Genomic DNA, 15,114 nt, shown 5'->3' on the forward strand with positions numbered 1-15,114 from the left:
GCCCGTTTTTGGTTGCGTTTCCACTTGGCCTAGTACCGGATAGCGGGTCCTAATTCACAGTTTTTCTGGCCCCATAAAATCGGGGTTCTAGGGCCAGGAACAACCAGGCTGAGTCGGGCTGAGTATGCTAAACTAGAGAGAGAATCGCTGGCAAGGGGGCTACAACTACAACAAGATGAACATATTTGACCGTGATTTAATTGTAATACACGTTTCTAAATGACAACATACTGATACCGGTTAGTAAAAACCATGAATTAATGCTTTGACAAGTCTGCAGACAGACGGCAGGCGAAAAACCTTTTAAAATGCGTGTTTTCTAAATGGAGCTTGGCTAAGCTAACGTTATATATGCTCCGACCGTCCACACTCACAACAACGGCCTATACAGACATAAATAAACCAGCGACTGTATTCTCCATGACACAGGCAGTCTGTGGTTTGTACTTGTTTAACTTTTGTCTAGTTTCTGAACAGATATGAAGAGCTGTGAGCTCTGAGTGCTAAGAGCTAACGGCTGTGTTGTTTTTCTGGGGCTCTCATTGAAGATGACGTCACGGCTCCGCCTACACTGCGTTACTATAGTAACTACCCCAGTTCCTAAACTGTAATGGAAGCGCAGCATTAAAGTGAGCCGGGCCTAATAAGGCCTAACCAAACCGAGCGAGGCCTGCAGTGGAAACGCGCCATAACAGGGCTGCAAAAGAGGGGTATGAGCAGTATGAGGCATGGCTACAATGGGTGAACTGTTTGGTATTTTAAGCAAAAAACTTCACAGACATGTTTTGTATAGGTATGGCCCTACAATATATTTTTACAATATAGCATAATAGGTCCACTTTAAATAAAAGTCGGAAAAAAATACTTTCTTGAGAGGTTTTGGCTGTGCTTCGGTGAGTAAAGTCACATTGTGTAGGTTTAAGGGGAGTAAAACAAGTAAAGGTCATCTTGGTAGCCATGCTTGGCAGCTGCTGGACTCTCTGTGGGCAGAGTGGCCAGATGATGAAGCTCGAGTGTCTTAATTACTCTAAGGAACAAATTGGAAGTCATCTAAGGTTAACCACTGTTAGTCACCGCAGGGACATTCTTTATGTAAAAGCTGTCTCCGAGGTGGTGAAAACCCTGTGATTCAGAGAAAAATTATTGACAGAGTGTGACCCACACACACATGGCAGACCCATAATCGAATCATAAAGCTTTCAAATCACTGACCATTCATGACAATTACTCACAACCCTGTGACTCAGGGCCAGCATTTGTTGCAGAGGCATTAGTACGCTGAAGAGATGAGCACACTTACGCAGAAGCTTCTGACTGCCCAACAGTTTGGCTTCCTCAGACGAAGACTCTTCATCTTCATCATCATCCTCAGATGAGGCCAGGGTATCAACTAGTGAAACAAAAAGGTACAATTCTATTTATACAGACAGTAACACAACACCAAAAACAAGACTAGCATTTCAGTCGTTTCTTTTCTTAAAGTAAGGATACAATCTTTGGGAGTTTATATATACACATTGAAAAAAAGGCCACTGCATGTCCCGTTTTACATTAATCATACAGTTTTAGTACAAAAATAAATAAATAACAGAATGACTTGTATGGGCACAATCTGAGAATTGATACAGTGTTAACAGGTGTCGCTGAAAACAAACCGTTCTTGTCAACAATGAAGTCTAATGGACTTTTTAACAATAATTTGTTAGTTTAAAAAATTGAATTGAAAAGAAATCAGGGCAGGAAATCTCCACTGTTTTTTTGATGGATGAATCTATAAAAACGTACATTACCAAGCATTTCACTGCCCCTTTAATATGTAATGTCAACATTTCGATTCCATTGCATGACCATTACCGGAATGATGTACTTTCACACTGGAGATGTATTTAGCTTCTCAGTGATCAAACTAGACCAAATCTGCTGCAATTTCTTTTCTGAGACGTTACCTGTGACATTGAAGTAGACGCTGTGGTTGCCGAAGGTGATGCAGGCGTACAGACCAGAGTCCGTCAGCTCCACAGTCTCGATCTCCAGCTGGCCGTTGCGGATGTGTGTGTGTTCTCCGTCCACCACAGACACATGTTCTTTGGTCCAGTTGACTACATGCAGGGAGTCTTTGGCAGAGCAACTCAGATCCAGACGATCCCCGAGATAGAGCGTGAACAGCTCTGTTTGCGTTTCCACAGAGACTGAAGGGGAAAAAGCAGAACATGGCTTAGTTATTCGAAAGCTCAGTAATGTCATGTAAATAGAAACACAAGCAGGGCTCAAACTGTTTTTATCTTTGGCACAAACAAAACTGTTAAAAATATAAAATAGGATAACCACCAATATCGAATAACTGGAGGGGTATATAGTGTGTAGCGAGACACAAAATGGGGCTGTATCTGCACTATAAATGGTTCAAAAAGTACTTCAATCACAAAACGGGGACACCAGAAAAGTCCTTTCATGATTTCCTCCCAGCAAACCACGTCTCTTACCTATCCCTTAAATTAAATCATATAGAAAATTAGTTAAGGCCCTATCGTCAGGCAGGCAAGGAGCTACTTGGGAAAGGAAGGCGAAATTCAATTATGAGGATTGAAGAGAGGGGAGGCGTCACAGAGCGAGACACCTGAGCCCCCCTGTGCTAAATGACTACATAGTCCGCGAGGGGGAGGGGGTAACCCAATTAGGCTGACACGTTGTCCATCACAATAGTGTTGTTTGTCTAGTTACAAAAGGTAAAGATCGTCACTGGACAACTAGCTACACATTCTTGCTAGGATCACACATCCATGGCAAAAATAAGCATGAGGTTCCAACAACGTGCAAATAGGATCCTGGTTTTAAAAGACATTAAAACATCTAACATTATCAAATGTTAATAGTTTTAGAAGCCAAAACATTTCAAATAATGCCACATCATTTACGAAATCCTGAGATGTTGTCTAGAAATGCTTTAAATTGGCTAAACTAAAAAACATTTGGTATGCAAAGCATTTTTTCAGAGGCGATATTTAAAATGTGAAGACATTTACCTAAAAAAAAAAAATGCGTTTCTCCCCCCCCCCCCTTTACTTTTTTGCCTGATTGCTTCAAACTATTGCTGACACCGTTTTAAAGTAATATGAGGCAAACAGAGGGAAAAAAAGCCAATCAATAATAAAAAAGCTTGAACCAAATTATGTATAAAAGGTTTGTGCGTTAAATGTTATTGATTATCAAAATAGTGGTAGATTTTATTTGCCAACCAATAGTTTTAGCTCTACTTGATATAGTTGGGTTGCTTTATCACGACAAAGTAATCCCCTGTGGCAGAACTATAATGTGAAATCACTTTACTCGTCCTCCTTTCCCAAAGTCCCCCCGGCATTTAAACTAAACAAAAAAATTGAACTAGATAACCCAATGTAAAAGCATAACGTGATCATTCTGAATGGTTCTCAACGCACACAGTGTTTGTACACACACACTTCCTTACAACAGGAAGTACTTCTATGTAGCATAACCTAAAGACAACATCAGCAAACCTGCCTAATCCCTCCCACCATCACAACAAAGGCCTCTGAACAATACAGGGGAAGAGGGAGCGGGCAGGGAGAGCAGAGAGCATGTGCACGGGAGCGATCGAGGGCCTGCAGCGGCAGGTTCTAGTGCCAGTTGCTATGGTGACCCCACTTGGGCCTAGTAAAGGTATTTCCTGGATCACATATGTCTGACAGGCCCTTAATCCCAGCAGGAAAGGGGGCCAGGGGGTAGGATCAACTTTCTCCTCAAAAACAAAAGCAGAAGGGGAAAGCAGAAGAGGCATTTAGTGATGCACTATCTAACCAGGACACAGCTTTAAACACAACCCTTCTTTACAGGATATATTGTGTGTGTGTGTGTGTGCGCACGCGCGCTGGGGGGGCATGTTTCTGTCCCAGTCTGCTCTAAATGGAGATGCCACTGATAAGACTGTGTCAACATCCCAGCTGTTAATCTGGCCGCAGACATCATAAAACGCCCATAAAAGCTGTAAAATGTGCCTGTTGCTTCATCGTAGGCCACAGTCAGGAGCATTTATGCTTCTGTGACAGTATACTTATAAAACTGGAGTAAGATATAACACATGTAGTCAAATTAACCCTACTACCATAAAAAAACAAAAGACACAGCTACTATGTCTATGATTAACTCGCTGTATAAATATTAAACTAACAGATAGGGCTTAGTATTTGCAAGTGGACGATACAATATGCATCATAATACATGGAATACGATTCCCTGTATGATTTAAATGAAGTCATATTTAGCCATTTTTAGGAAAACTTTCACAGTATACAGAACACAACACCATATGATTAACATCTCAATATCAAGTAATGGCAACATTTCCCACTCATGTTTGAAGTTTTAACCACAACACCAAATTAACCATTGTTTGTAACTTATTTTAGCCTTAAAATCAAAAGCGTTTTTGAGAATCCATACAATATCAAAAAAGATTTTGCTACACATGTTTTCTGACAACCCTACTGACAGCAACACACTTTATCACAAAGTAAATTCATTTCAACTTCTCGGGCAGAGTTAAGTGCCAAGTTTCCAGCATTTCCTTTGAATTTAAGGATGTTTCATCTCACTTAATCCTCCTGCCGCTATGATTGGATTAAAATGGATTAAGCACCATATTTTCTGAAAGCAACCCATCTGGAAAGTTTTCTTACAACTATTTGGGGGGGGGGGGGAATGATTGACATTGTTTAAAATCAGCTTAATGACAGAAATCATGAAAGGAATTTTGTGAAGAAGAAATCATTGAGAGGGTTTCTTTTTAAACTAAGGGGGGAGGCTCACTAGTCTGTAAATCCAAAACCAACTTGGCGCCAGTCTATGGAACCTTCTCTGGCTACGAGATAGGAAGCAATATGCCGCGTGAATGACTTCTGGGATTTCCTGCTCTCACTGCAGTGATGGTTGAATGCAGTAAAGTCTGGATGGGGCTCTGCTGTGGCACACAGAGGAAAATGGCCACAGCAAGTTCCCTCTGCTGATTTGACTACAGAAAAGTGAAGGGGTGGGTGACGTGCAGCGGGGATTGATAAGAGACAAAAGGCAGGACTGGGAGGAAGTAAAAGAAAAGGACAATGCCTATTAGCAAGCCCAAAAAAAAAAATCACTGAGCGAGTGTCCCTCCTGAAAGCACTCCAGTGGAGGACCTTTTCACTCCTAAATGAGCTGCTGACAATCAGCATGGATTAACACTAGGGAGCTACAAGGATTACTGTGCAGTGCAAAGTGTTTCCAGTGTCATTCAAACGAGTTCTGCTACATTTAGCCCCACATTGAGGCCCTAATGGATAAACACAGGAAAGGGAGGATCTTTTAAAATAATTAAACTTCATGTAGATCTAGTTTTATAACTACCATTAGTGTGGTCTGCTCTGCTGCAGGTTGGTCTTAGAAACCACACAGGCACACACGTTTAAAAAAACACCAATAAAAAAAATGGTTTGGAGAAACATGTTGCAACTTAGACTAAAGTAATCATTACACTCTTGCAACACATGCATACACTTCTTTTCTAACCAGATGGTTTCCAATGTAATTATTAGGAAAACGGATAAACAATTGCATTGTTTAATCTTTCTTTCAAGAGGTTCCTCTAAACATTTCAATTTATTTACAGATTCCGCTCATTCTTTATTAGCTTTAACGTTAACATCATGCTCACTGCTCAACCTTTAGCCATAAAACATTTTTTTGCGAAACATGGTCTCCATAGTCCGTGCTTTCCCCCCCATTTAAATCAAATCAGGTTTTATTTATATAGCACATTTTACAAACGATTTTTGGTCGAGCCAAAGTGCTGTACATGCAAATAAAAAACACATGACTGCGATCGCAAACAGAAGACGATAAATTACTACAGCAAATATAAAAATCAAACCGGGAAATGTTACTTAATTTACACCTTTTTTGAATTTTGAACTCACAAATGTTACATATTACCCAAAACGATAAGGCTTTGAATTTGATTTATGACACTATACCGCTATAATTCTCCCTGACATAACGATCAGTGCGTTATCCTTGAGTGGAAATGAATGCCTTCAGGGGAAAAGTTAATTAATCTTGTGTCAACCTTAAAGTCAGTTCACTTCTTTCGTCTTCTCTCTGAGATTCAGCAGAGTTTAAACTCCTATGGGCCCCCATCACTGTCTGAAAAAGTCTTTCTCAGGACTGTGGCAGCTTCAGATTTAAGAGCCGAGCCACTAGCTTGTCTACACTGACTGACAGCAGAGAAGAAATCCTCTGGGAGGCCAAAAAAATGCTCTGACATTTCACTGTCTTTAAACCAAAAAGATGTACAGACATTGAGATGAAGACAAAAGCACTCTCAATGATCTCACTGAGCTCACAAAGCTTATAAATGTTGTAATCATTTAAATGGCCCCTGAAGAAATGTAAAGAAATGAATTTGTTCAGGGAATATTATTTTCTTATGTGAACAGCACAAAACAAAAAAAGCCCCCAAGACAAACAAAGAAGCACGCATAATACATGACCATTTCCATATAACTGTTTTGTTTCCCCAGACCAAGACAAAAGGAATGCAATCAAATGCTTCTGCTGTGATTGTTTGTCGACAGCTGAAACCATCCGTCACCCAGCAGGGGAGCGGGGGGAAAGTGAAGCATTCCCAGGAAAAAGTCGGTGGGGGAGCAGGAGTGAAAAAGCACAGAGGCGCATAGATAGTACCTGGCCATTTGGTGATTAAGAACTGGGTGGAGAGTAAACGCATCAGACTTCCCCCACCCTGAAGACAATTTATGGCTCACCTTAGAAGACAAACACTCTCCACAGAAACCCTATCCTTCAGGATAAGGGAGGGCTCAAAGTAGCATCTTGTTTCCTTTTTTCAAAAACTGGCTAATTTATGGTTTCCCTGGCAGTTAACTCCTCTCTCAGTGACAACAAATACCTTTTCATTACAAAGGAGGAGAGGAGCAGGGAAGGTAGTGGGGCTGCCCTCAGGCTACAGATGGGAGTCATTTACTCCTCCATGTCCCACTGTTGGCTTAAACACAGCCGCGCCAAGTTTATTTTAGGGCTTACAGCACAAGAGAGACCCTCTTGCTTAATTACTCTAATTATAATGCTGGGTTTTATCATATTATTTTGCAGCTCCCCACTTCCGACTGCAACGTGTAAACATACAACCCCATCTACCCACAAGTCCAGGCAGCTATTACACTGCTGGACTGAATCCAAGAGGCACATTTTTAAGGATTCGATTTCAGTGACTCTTTCCCCTTTTCAGAACGTGTGTAACAGCCAGACCGGGCTACATTCTTTATAGGACATCTTAAAGTTGTACAGTCCAGATTAGGAACTAAATAAAAACCATTAGACCAAGAGTTCAGTCTGTAAGATTAACTCATTTCTTTTACGCTCTGGTTTAGTTAGCCAGGAAAAACTGAAAAAGGTGTTTCTAATAGTCTGAAACATGGTTGTACTAAATCTGACGCAGTTAAGTGTTCTCAAACATCAGACTGGGGGTGGTGGAGGAAACACTGACGCTACAAAGGACAGATTTCACCAAAGCCTGGAGTGTGTTAGGGTTACATTCCTGTACAAAGAACAAAGCTTTGATTATCAGCGGACTGTTCCTCAAGGCGGGAGTCGAGATAAGTCAGACATGAAGCTACAACAGTTACGTGTCTTTTAAGTAATACTACATCCAGAAGCAGAAAAAGGCAGTGTACAAATAAGACATCTTACCTTCATCAGTGTTGGCAGGCCAGCACTCCGTCCGTAAAACTTGGGAGAGTAAAACCAGACTCAGAAGTATACTCGGTCTCATCAGCATCCTGCTGAGGGAGCTACAACCGTTTGCTTTTCTGCAACTGCAACTCCATTCAGACCGTTGGGGCATCAGCAGCGGGTCATTTACAGTGCTAAACTAAAAACAAACAAAAAGTAATAAAAACAAATTAATGCATGACCACGTGAGAAAGCAGCCTCATGGGTTAAAAGCAAACAGTTACTAAAAATAGGTTTAGGGTACAAGTATTTAGCGAGAGAAACATTTGCTTATATTTGCTCGTGGAAAATAAACATTTGTATGCACGAATGGAAAATGTGCTCTGTGGCTCTTATAATAAATAATGTATATTTTTACAAATGAATGGAAATCTAAATTGTTGTTGACATTGACATTCCCCACCTATCAAGAAGAAGAGGATATTCTGTTTCTCTCCAAGGTTTGAGGTGGGCATTTAGGCCTGCATGTACAAGAACACAGATAAGAAGCATTTTGTTTTCAGAGGACTGGTAGAGTTTTTCAAAGAGTACAATTTAAGCACTTTTCAAGGTCTGTAAAAGTGCCAAAAGGTTTCGTGCTCATGGCAACTTAATCCATTGCTTTTTTTGTAAAGGATTCAGGTCCAATCTACGTTTGGTGTTAGTGGGCCGCCAGGATATCTTTTATTATTTCACATATTACAGACTTTTGGTTTAAATGAGTGATTTTGTAGATGAAACACCAGATAACGTTGGTATTGGGGCTAGGCAATAAATATATGATTAAATATAAAGATATTCCTTATGATATTGTTGAGTTGATCATTGGAGCTTTCACCAACTATTTAAATGAGATGTTTTATAAACAATCATTAGTAATGGGGAAATCATGACCAGGCGGGTGAAGCTAACAGTTTGGAAAAAGCGAGGAGAAGAAAAAAACATTCTAACATATGATGTTTCTATACCCAAAAGTACAAGTATAATTTTGCTTTTTTTTCCTACTTTCAAGACTATACTCACCCTATTTTAAAGACTACAAAGTCCTTAATGCATGTATAGTATGATCTCATAGACTGTCCTACCATTAAGACAATGTGCAAAGTTGTTGTTCGTGCTACTAGACCATTGTTGGGCTTGAGAAGATGTACAGTACGCTCCGAAACGGGGCTCGGTGCAGTGGATGAGCCTCACATCTGCTTGCATCATCACCTCTGCAGCATCTGGCCACATAGATTAACACTTACCCCGGACCCCCATAGCCCCCCTTGAGGAATTTGTTTAAAGACCGAAAAAACTACAGCCTGTTATGTGACACCCTTGTAGAGAGAAACCGTGCCAGGCCATCATTTCCACGCTGAGAGATCTATCACCTAACAGTTGGTTTTGGTCCCCAAGCTCCAAGTGACCCCTCCTTTCAACCATTTGCTCCCATGACTTGTAAGGAAACGTAAAACTAATGGCGCATTTCCACTACAGCGCGGAGCTTGCTTTAAGCGTGCCCGGCCCGTTTTTGGTTGCATTTCCACTTGGCGTAGTTCCGGCTAGCGGGTACAATTTCTGTTTTTCTGGCCCCATAAAATCGAGGTTCTTTCCGGGCCAACAACCAGGCTGAGTCGGGCTGAGTATGCTAAACTAGAGAGAGAATCGCTGGCAAGGGGGCTACAACAAGATGAACATATTTGACCGTTTAAATTTAATTGTAATACACGTTTCAAAATGATGCCGAAGTAACAACATACTGATACCGGTTAGTAAAAACCATGAATTAATGCTTTGACAAGTCGGCAGGCGAAAAACCTTTTAAAATGCGTGTCTTCTAAATGGAGATCGGCTATATGCTCCGACCGTCCACACTCACAACAACGTCATACAGACATAAATAAACCAGCGACTGTATTCGCCATGACACAGACAGTCTGTGGTTTGTACTTGTTTAACTTTTGTCTAGTTTCTGAACAGATATGAGGAGCTGTGAGCTCTGAGTGCTAACAGCTAATGTTGTTTTTCTGTGGTTCTCATTGAAGATGACGTCACGGCTCCGTCTATACTGCGTTACTATAGTTACTGCCCCAGCTACTAAACTGTACTGGAAACGCAGCATAAAGTGAGCCAGTCCTAACGAGGCCTAGGCTAGCCATACCGAGCGAGGCCTAGCCATACCGAGCGAGGCCCTGTAGTGGAAATGCGCCATAATGCTGTTTTTTTTTTTACCCAAGTCAAGCCAAAGCCCATGCTTATTAATGAAGAACTTACTATTCAACGTAGGGCTGGGAAACACATTGATATTATATTGATATCTCGATGCTAGACTATTTTGTCTTAGACTTCTGATACAGTAATATCATAAGTGTTGTATTTTCCTGGGTTTAAGGGCAGCGTAACAGTAAAGTGATGCTTTTTATTTTATTTACCAGACTGTTGAAGCTGTAATATAATAATAATAATAGCTTGGATTTATATAATGCCTTTCAAGGGACCCAAGGTCGATTTGCCTTTAACCCGCATTATCATTATATTATTTATCAACTGTCCCACTGTGTTCATATTTTGTGAAGGCCTCAATGGTCAACCCTTTAATATCGATATAGCGAGATATGATCGCCCAGCTAATAAATGGAGTCATAAATGAGATATCATAGCAACATCTGGGTGAGAGAAACCCCAACTCGGTTTAGGTTTTCACACAAAGTCATGTTCAGGTGCAGCTGTGGTTTCCTTTAAGATGTAACCGCTTGTGTGAGTGTTCATAACTGAAACAGACATTGTGTTCTCCTCAAAACCAATTCAATTTCACTTTCCAAGAATGGCCTAGTGTTCTAGCAGCTGAGCTGGGTCAGGGGGGTCCGAGGGGGATAAAGAAGCTTGGTCATTGTGGCTCTGTAAGCAGTGAGTCAGTGTTTTGGGAAAACTCCAAAAAAAAAGAAGTGCTTCTGACGGCAGACAGAAGGAAGCGCAGAGCGGCCGCACCGTGCTCCCCGTGGCCCTCGTCACCACGAGGACCGTCAATAATTGAGAGGGGAGGAAGTAGCTTCTTCAAATCATGACACAGTACTTTGTCATCTTCTGCTCCCATGGGAGCAAGAGTTAAACAAACAGTGTGTCTTTACTATCCACACACGGGGCACGCTCATCTTGAACTTGGGAGTAGTTGAGTAGAGACTGGTTTTACTTCCTTAAGATATTAATATCAGCAAAAAGAATGTGCTGAACTTCTGGTTCCCATTTCGTCTGATTTAAGTGTAGTTCTTATTCAGATTTAAAAAAGAGCTAGACCGACATACTGTATCACCCGGGCCAATTTGAGCTAATTGCAGACAATGTGGAATGGTCGGACGATAAGTGCAGCTCAGGAATCCTAAATTAGGTTTAAGGTCATTAAGAAACTGTGTAATTGTCACAAAGTTTGTTTTCTGTCAAATCCTGTTCAAATCAAAAACTTTTGAAAGACTGCTGTTCTCAAATATTAATACTGGCAGTAGTTACTTTTGCTTGGTACTTATTGTCAGATCTTGTTCAAAAAATATACTGCCCTCAGGACATATCTTTTGAGGACACAATAACCAAAGCAGTGACCCCTACCAAATAGTATTTGTATTATTCCCTTTCATACCATCTATATTGTTTAAGTGATGATGAACCAAAAATAAGACAGGGGACCAAGTGATGAGAAACATATCTCACAGTCTGTTACTGTGAACAGTAAACAAATCAACTGCTTTTGATGGATTAAACCGTCTTCACTAAAACCAGACTTGTTCACAGACAAAAACAGGAAACTCATAACCCACAAGGGAATGTAGACTAGACTGAAATACACCTAATCATTAGTAAAGGACGTTTATATAGTGCTTAACTAGAATATATTCATAGATGTAGTGTTTGAATGGTCTTTGTAATGCACAATCATCTTGTTTCCCACTGTCTTAACCTTTTCATTTTTGTTAAGTGTGGTTTTAGTGAAAAATGAAAAATAGTTTCTGAGTTTAGTGGCCAAGATATTTCAGTATGCTGTAAAATGCTTCGCTTTTAAATGTATAACACACAAGGATTGAAAACGGTGCATACAACTGAGAATGATCCGTAGCTGATGAACAGTGACTGCTTAGAACATTAAAAAAAACCTGCCTATTGAAGGATTAGCACTATTCACTGCATAACGAATCATGTACAAAATCACATGTTTGAGAAAAATCACACTTGTTTTTGTGAGCTCTTCAGAGACGGTAGCACTTCAGTGAAAATCTGGCAAATAAAAGGGGGTTCAACTAAACAGATTAGAACACGCAAGACATATTTAGCTTCTCTCATTATACAAAGACAAAGGTTAGAGGCCTAACCCATAACATGGCCCGCACCATAATTACTGTTCACCGCCATCCATGCATAAAATTCCTCAGCTCCCAGATTGTGGAACCCCCTGCACTCCCAGCCAAACAACCAGTCTGCAGCTCAGAGGACACAAGAGCATCAGACCATCTCCCGAGGCTACTGTTTTCACAAAAACAAGACACTTCTAGGGTTTTTCTCTGCAGCCTCACAAACTGAATCAGTGGTTTTCCACCAGTGTGCCATGGGGGGAGATCAGGTGTCATGAGATTACACTCAAATGTAAAGACCATCAACATCAGGCCATCCGACACGCTGCCATTTGGTTGCAGCCAAAGTCTCTCAGTATGCATGAATGTGTATGTTTTCCCAAGGGAGGTAGATCTGGAAACACTACTCTAACACTGGAGCTGTTATCAACATGCGCATGTTTTATCTGGAATAAAATCTGCATAAAAGCTCAAAAATAAACAAATCCACACACAATTGAATGTGCTGCCTTAACCATCTTGAAAACGCTACAATCTAAAAAGGATGGCCAACTAAAATCTTCTTTTTCGTCAAATGTACGTTCTACACAGCTTGCAAGGAAATATTTCTTGATGGATTTAGTTGTAATTAACACAATATGAAAGTTAGAGTCCAAGGCAAATAACCCTGTGTCAGGGGAGCAGCCTAGTAAATTAAAGGGCAGGACTGACTACTCCTCACTTCCCATTATGGTTCAGGAGAAAACCTTTTTTCCTCATGGTGAACTCCCTGTGGACATGCTGCTTTTCTAAACCATCCATCTTCTCCCTCTCCCTTCATATCATAACATTTAGAGCTTTACATAATATCAGACTGGCCCCTACAGACCCAGACTTCATGACAGATGTAGTAATGATAGCCGTCCTCTGAGAGTTTAGAGATGTTAGTTGCTTCCCTGCATGTCGCAAAAATTAAGCTGTCCCATGAAAGGAGAGATAGAACAAGATGTTAATTGAACTTTGCTTGTTATGTTAGCTCATTCTGATAAGCCTTTGAGATACATAGACAGGGCTAAAGACATGAATAAGTATAATTAAGGTCTCGAGAACCACACTTTGTTTTGCAGATAACAAGTTCTCAATGAAGCCAAACTGTGGTTTGAGAATTGCAGTTTGAAAAGTGGCTTTCTAGATGTGACTCTTCGTGTTGGTAGAATTAATTCAAGTAAGCCATTTCATCTGATAAAAGGCGCCTGATGGGTCTTTAGATAGAAAACTAGCAGGACTGCAGGCAACATTTGGGCCTTACTGTTGGCCCCCTTTCATGTGTTAAGCATAGAGGTGAATGAGGTGTTACTACGCATGAAACTGGGTCTAAACATCTCTCTAAAAAGCCAACAAACGTACTTAAACAGGCAGATTTTCTATTTCCCTGAACTCAACAATATTTTTTTTAATAAAACGTGGTTCTAGGCCTATAAATAAATCAACTGCTTGTCAATTTGAGAGCCGTAATTTTAAGACAAGGAGTTCTTGTATTCTGTAAATACAACGAGCACAAAGGAGGACAACATCAAACATTTAGCATGTAAACACCCAGTGTAGTGAAGTCAAATCAAAGCGTTGAGGGATAATAAGAAACCAACTCACCTTACTGGCGGGGGGCTGTGAAACAGCCAGTGTTGGACAGATAAGACTCCGGAGCTGAGATTTGATGCAGAAAAACTTCCCAAAAACAGTATATCCAGACTCAAATGCGTGGTGCGTTACCGAGCCTCACTAAATCCAAGATATCGTTGTTTTGTTAAAACATTCGCGCATGTTTTTGCAAAACTTGTGCGAAGGAAAACACAGAATGTGGGTCCCAACTCTGAAAAAACGCAAATAATCAAAAGAGAGGAGGAAAAAAATCCGAAACAATGTAACGAAAATGTGTTTTAGCGTTTCCTCGATTAACTTCTTTCTAGCGCACACCTTTGAACTGAGACAACCAGGCTGAGGGCAGCCCGTGCGGGTCGGTGGGCTCTTTATCCCAAAATGTTTCTTACGCGATGAAATGAGGTCGCCTCACCTCCGAAAACTGTCTCCTAAAGTTGTTCAACTAACTGTAACAAGACGAACGAAAACACCTTGTCACCTGGAGTTGTTTTCTACACAACATTGGTACTTAAATGAATCCCTAAAAAGTATTTTGACGATTCCTGGCGGAGAAATGCTGTTGAACAACGAGAGTCTGGGCTGCTCCAAACCTCCCCCTTAAATCTGAGAATATGCGCATCCTCCGGACCGCTGTCAGCACAGAGGCAGCGACGCGGTCCACTTCCGGTCTCTGACCACAAAATAAAAGACGACAAGAAGCAGCATTTGGCTTGATGCTTTTGGACTTTTTGGATAAATAGATTGCTGTTAACTTGCATATTTGCAATTTTTTGTTTGAGAAATGCTCAGGTTATCTTCAAAGGCTCCCATTCATAATACTAATACAGATAATTGTGAAGCATGTAAAGGTTAAACTGCTTTTACCTTTGTTAAGATTAAAAGAGGAACTGTGGAATATTAACATGGGGGAAATTATTGAAATTATTTGTGGTGGTTTTTAAAATCGGAAAAGGGGCATTACAACAACAGGAGAGCCAACTCTACCTTTATGTTGTTACTTGTTTCAGAAAAACTCTTGCCACTTACATTTTCTTCAGGTTTTACCTCAATATTTAAATCAATAAATCACATATTATAAGTCCTGTCTTGTCTTTGCCTCTGTTTTTAACATTATTTGTTTCATTTGTATTTGTTGTTGTTGTAAGTATGTGTAAGGTATGGCGTGTCTTGTTGTTTAAAATAATGAAAAATGTATAAACATATTGTTAAAAAAAATATATATAATCATGAATAAATACTTTTAGAATAAATGTATATTCTTCTTTAAAATGGTTCTATGCAGGTTTTATTTATTTATTTTCATTTTATTTAGAAAAGCCAACACAATCGTCACATGGAGGATACTTGTTCCATTTTAATGTAAAATATTCTATAGCAGCATCTA

At 40.3% G+C, this 15,114-nt stretch overlaps 1 protein-coding gene across 6 annotated transcripts in view; it reads right to left on the reverse strand.

Moving 5' to 3' along the window:
- Positions 1-14,348, reverse strand: part of fgfr1a (fibroblast growth factor receptor 1a) — a 39,754-nt gene extending 25,406 nt beyond the window's left edge. For 2 of the 6 annotated variants that reach the window (XM_034212567.1, XM_034212563.1), the window contains exons 1-4: positions 13,722-14,348; positions 7,753-7,933; positions 1,947-2,189; positions 1,301-1,390 (exon numbers count right to left, since the gene is read on the reverse strand). In XM_034212567.1, coding sequence (XP_034068458.1) covers positions 1,301-1,390; positions 1,947-2,189; positions 7,753-7,906 — 487 coding nt within the window. In that variant the 5' untranslated portion in view covers positions 7,907-7,933; positions 13,722-14,348. Of the gene's footprint in view, positions 1-1,300; positions 1,391-1,946; positions 2,190-7,752; positions 7,934-8,197; positions 8,256-13,721 lie in introns of all 6 variants that reach the window. The other 4 variants (XM_034212568.1, XM_034212566.1, XM_034212564.1 and 1 more) reach the window with 3 other exon arrangements.
- Between the last annotated feature and the right edge of the window lie 766 nt (positions 14,349-15,114).

The sequence above is a fragment of the Gymnodraco acuticeps genome, unplaced genomic scaffold (assembly GCF_902827175.1).
Source record: "Gymnodraco acuticeps unplaced genomic scaffold, fGymAcu1.1, whole genome shotgun sequence".
Lineage (NCBI taxonomy): Eukaryota > Metazoa > Chordata > Actinopteri > Perciformes > Bathydraconidae > Gymnodraco > Gymnodraco acuticeps.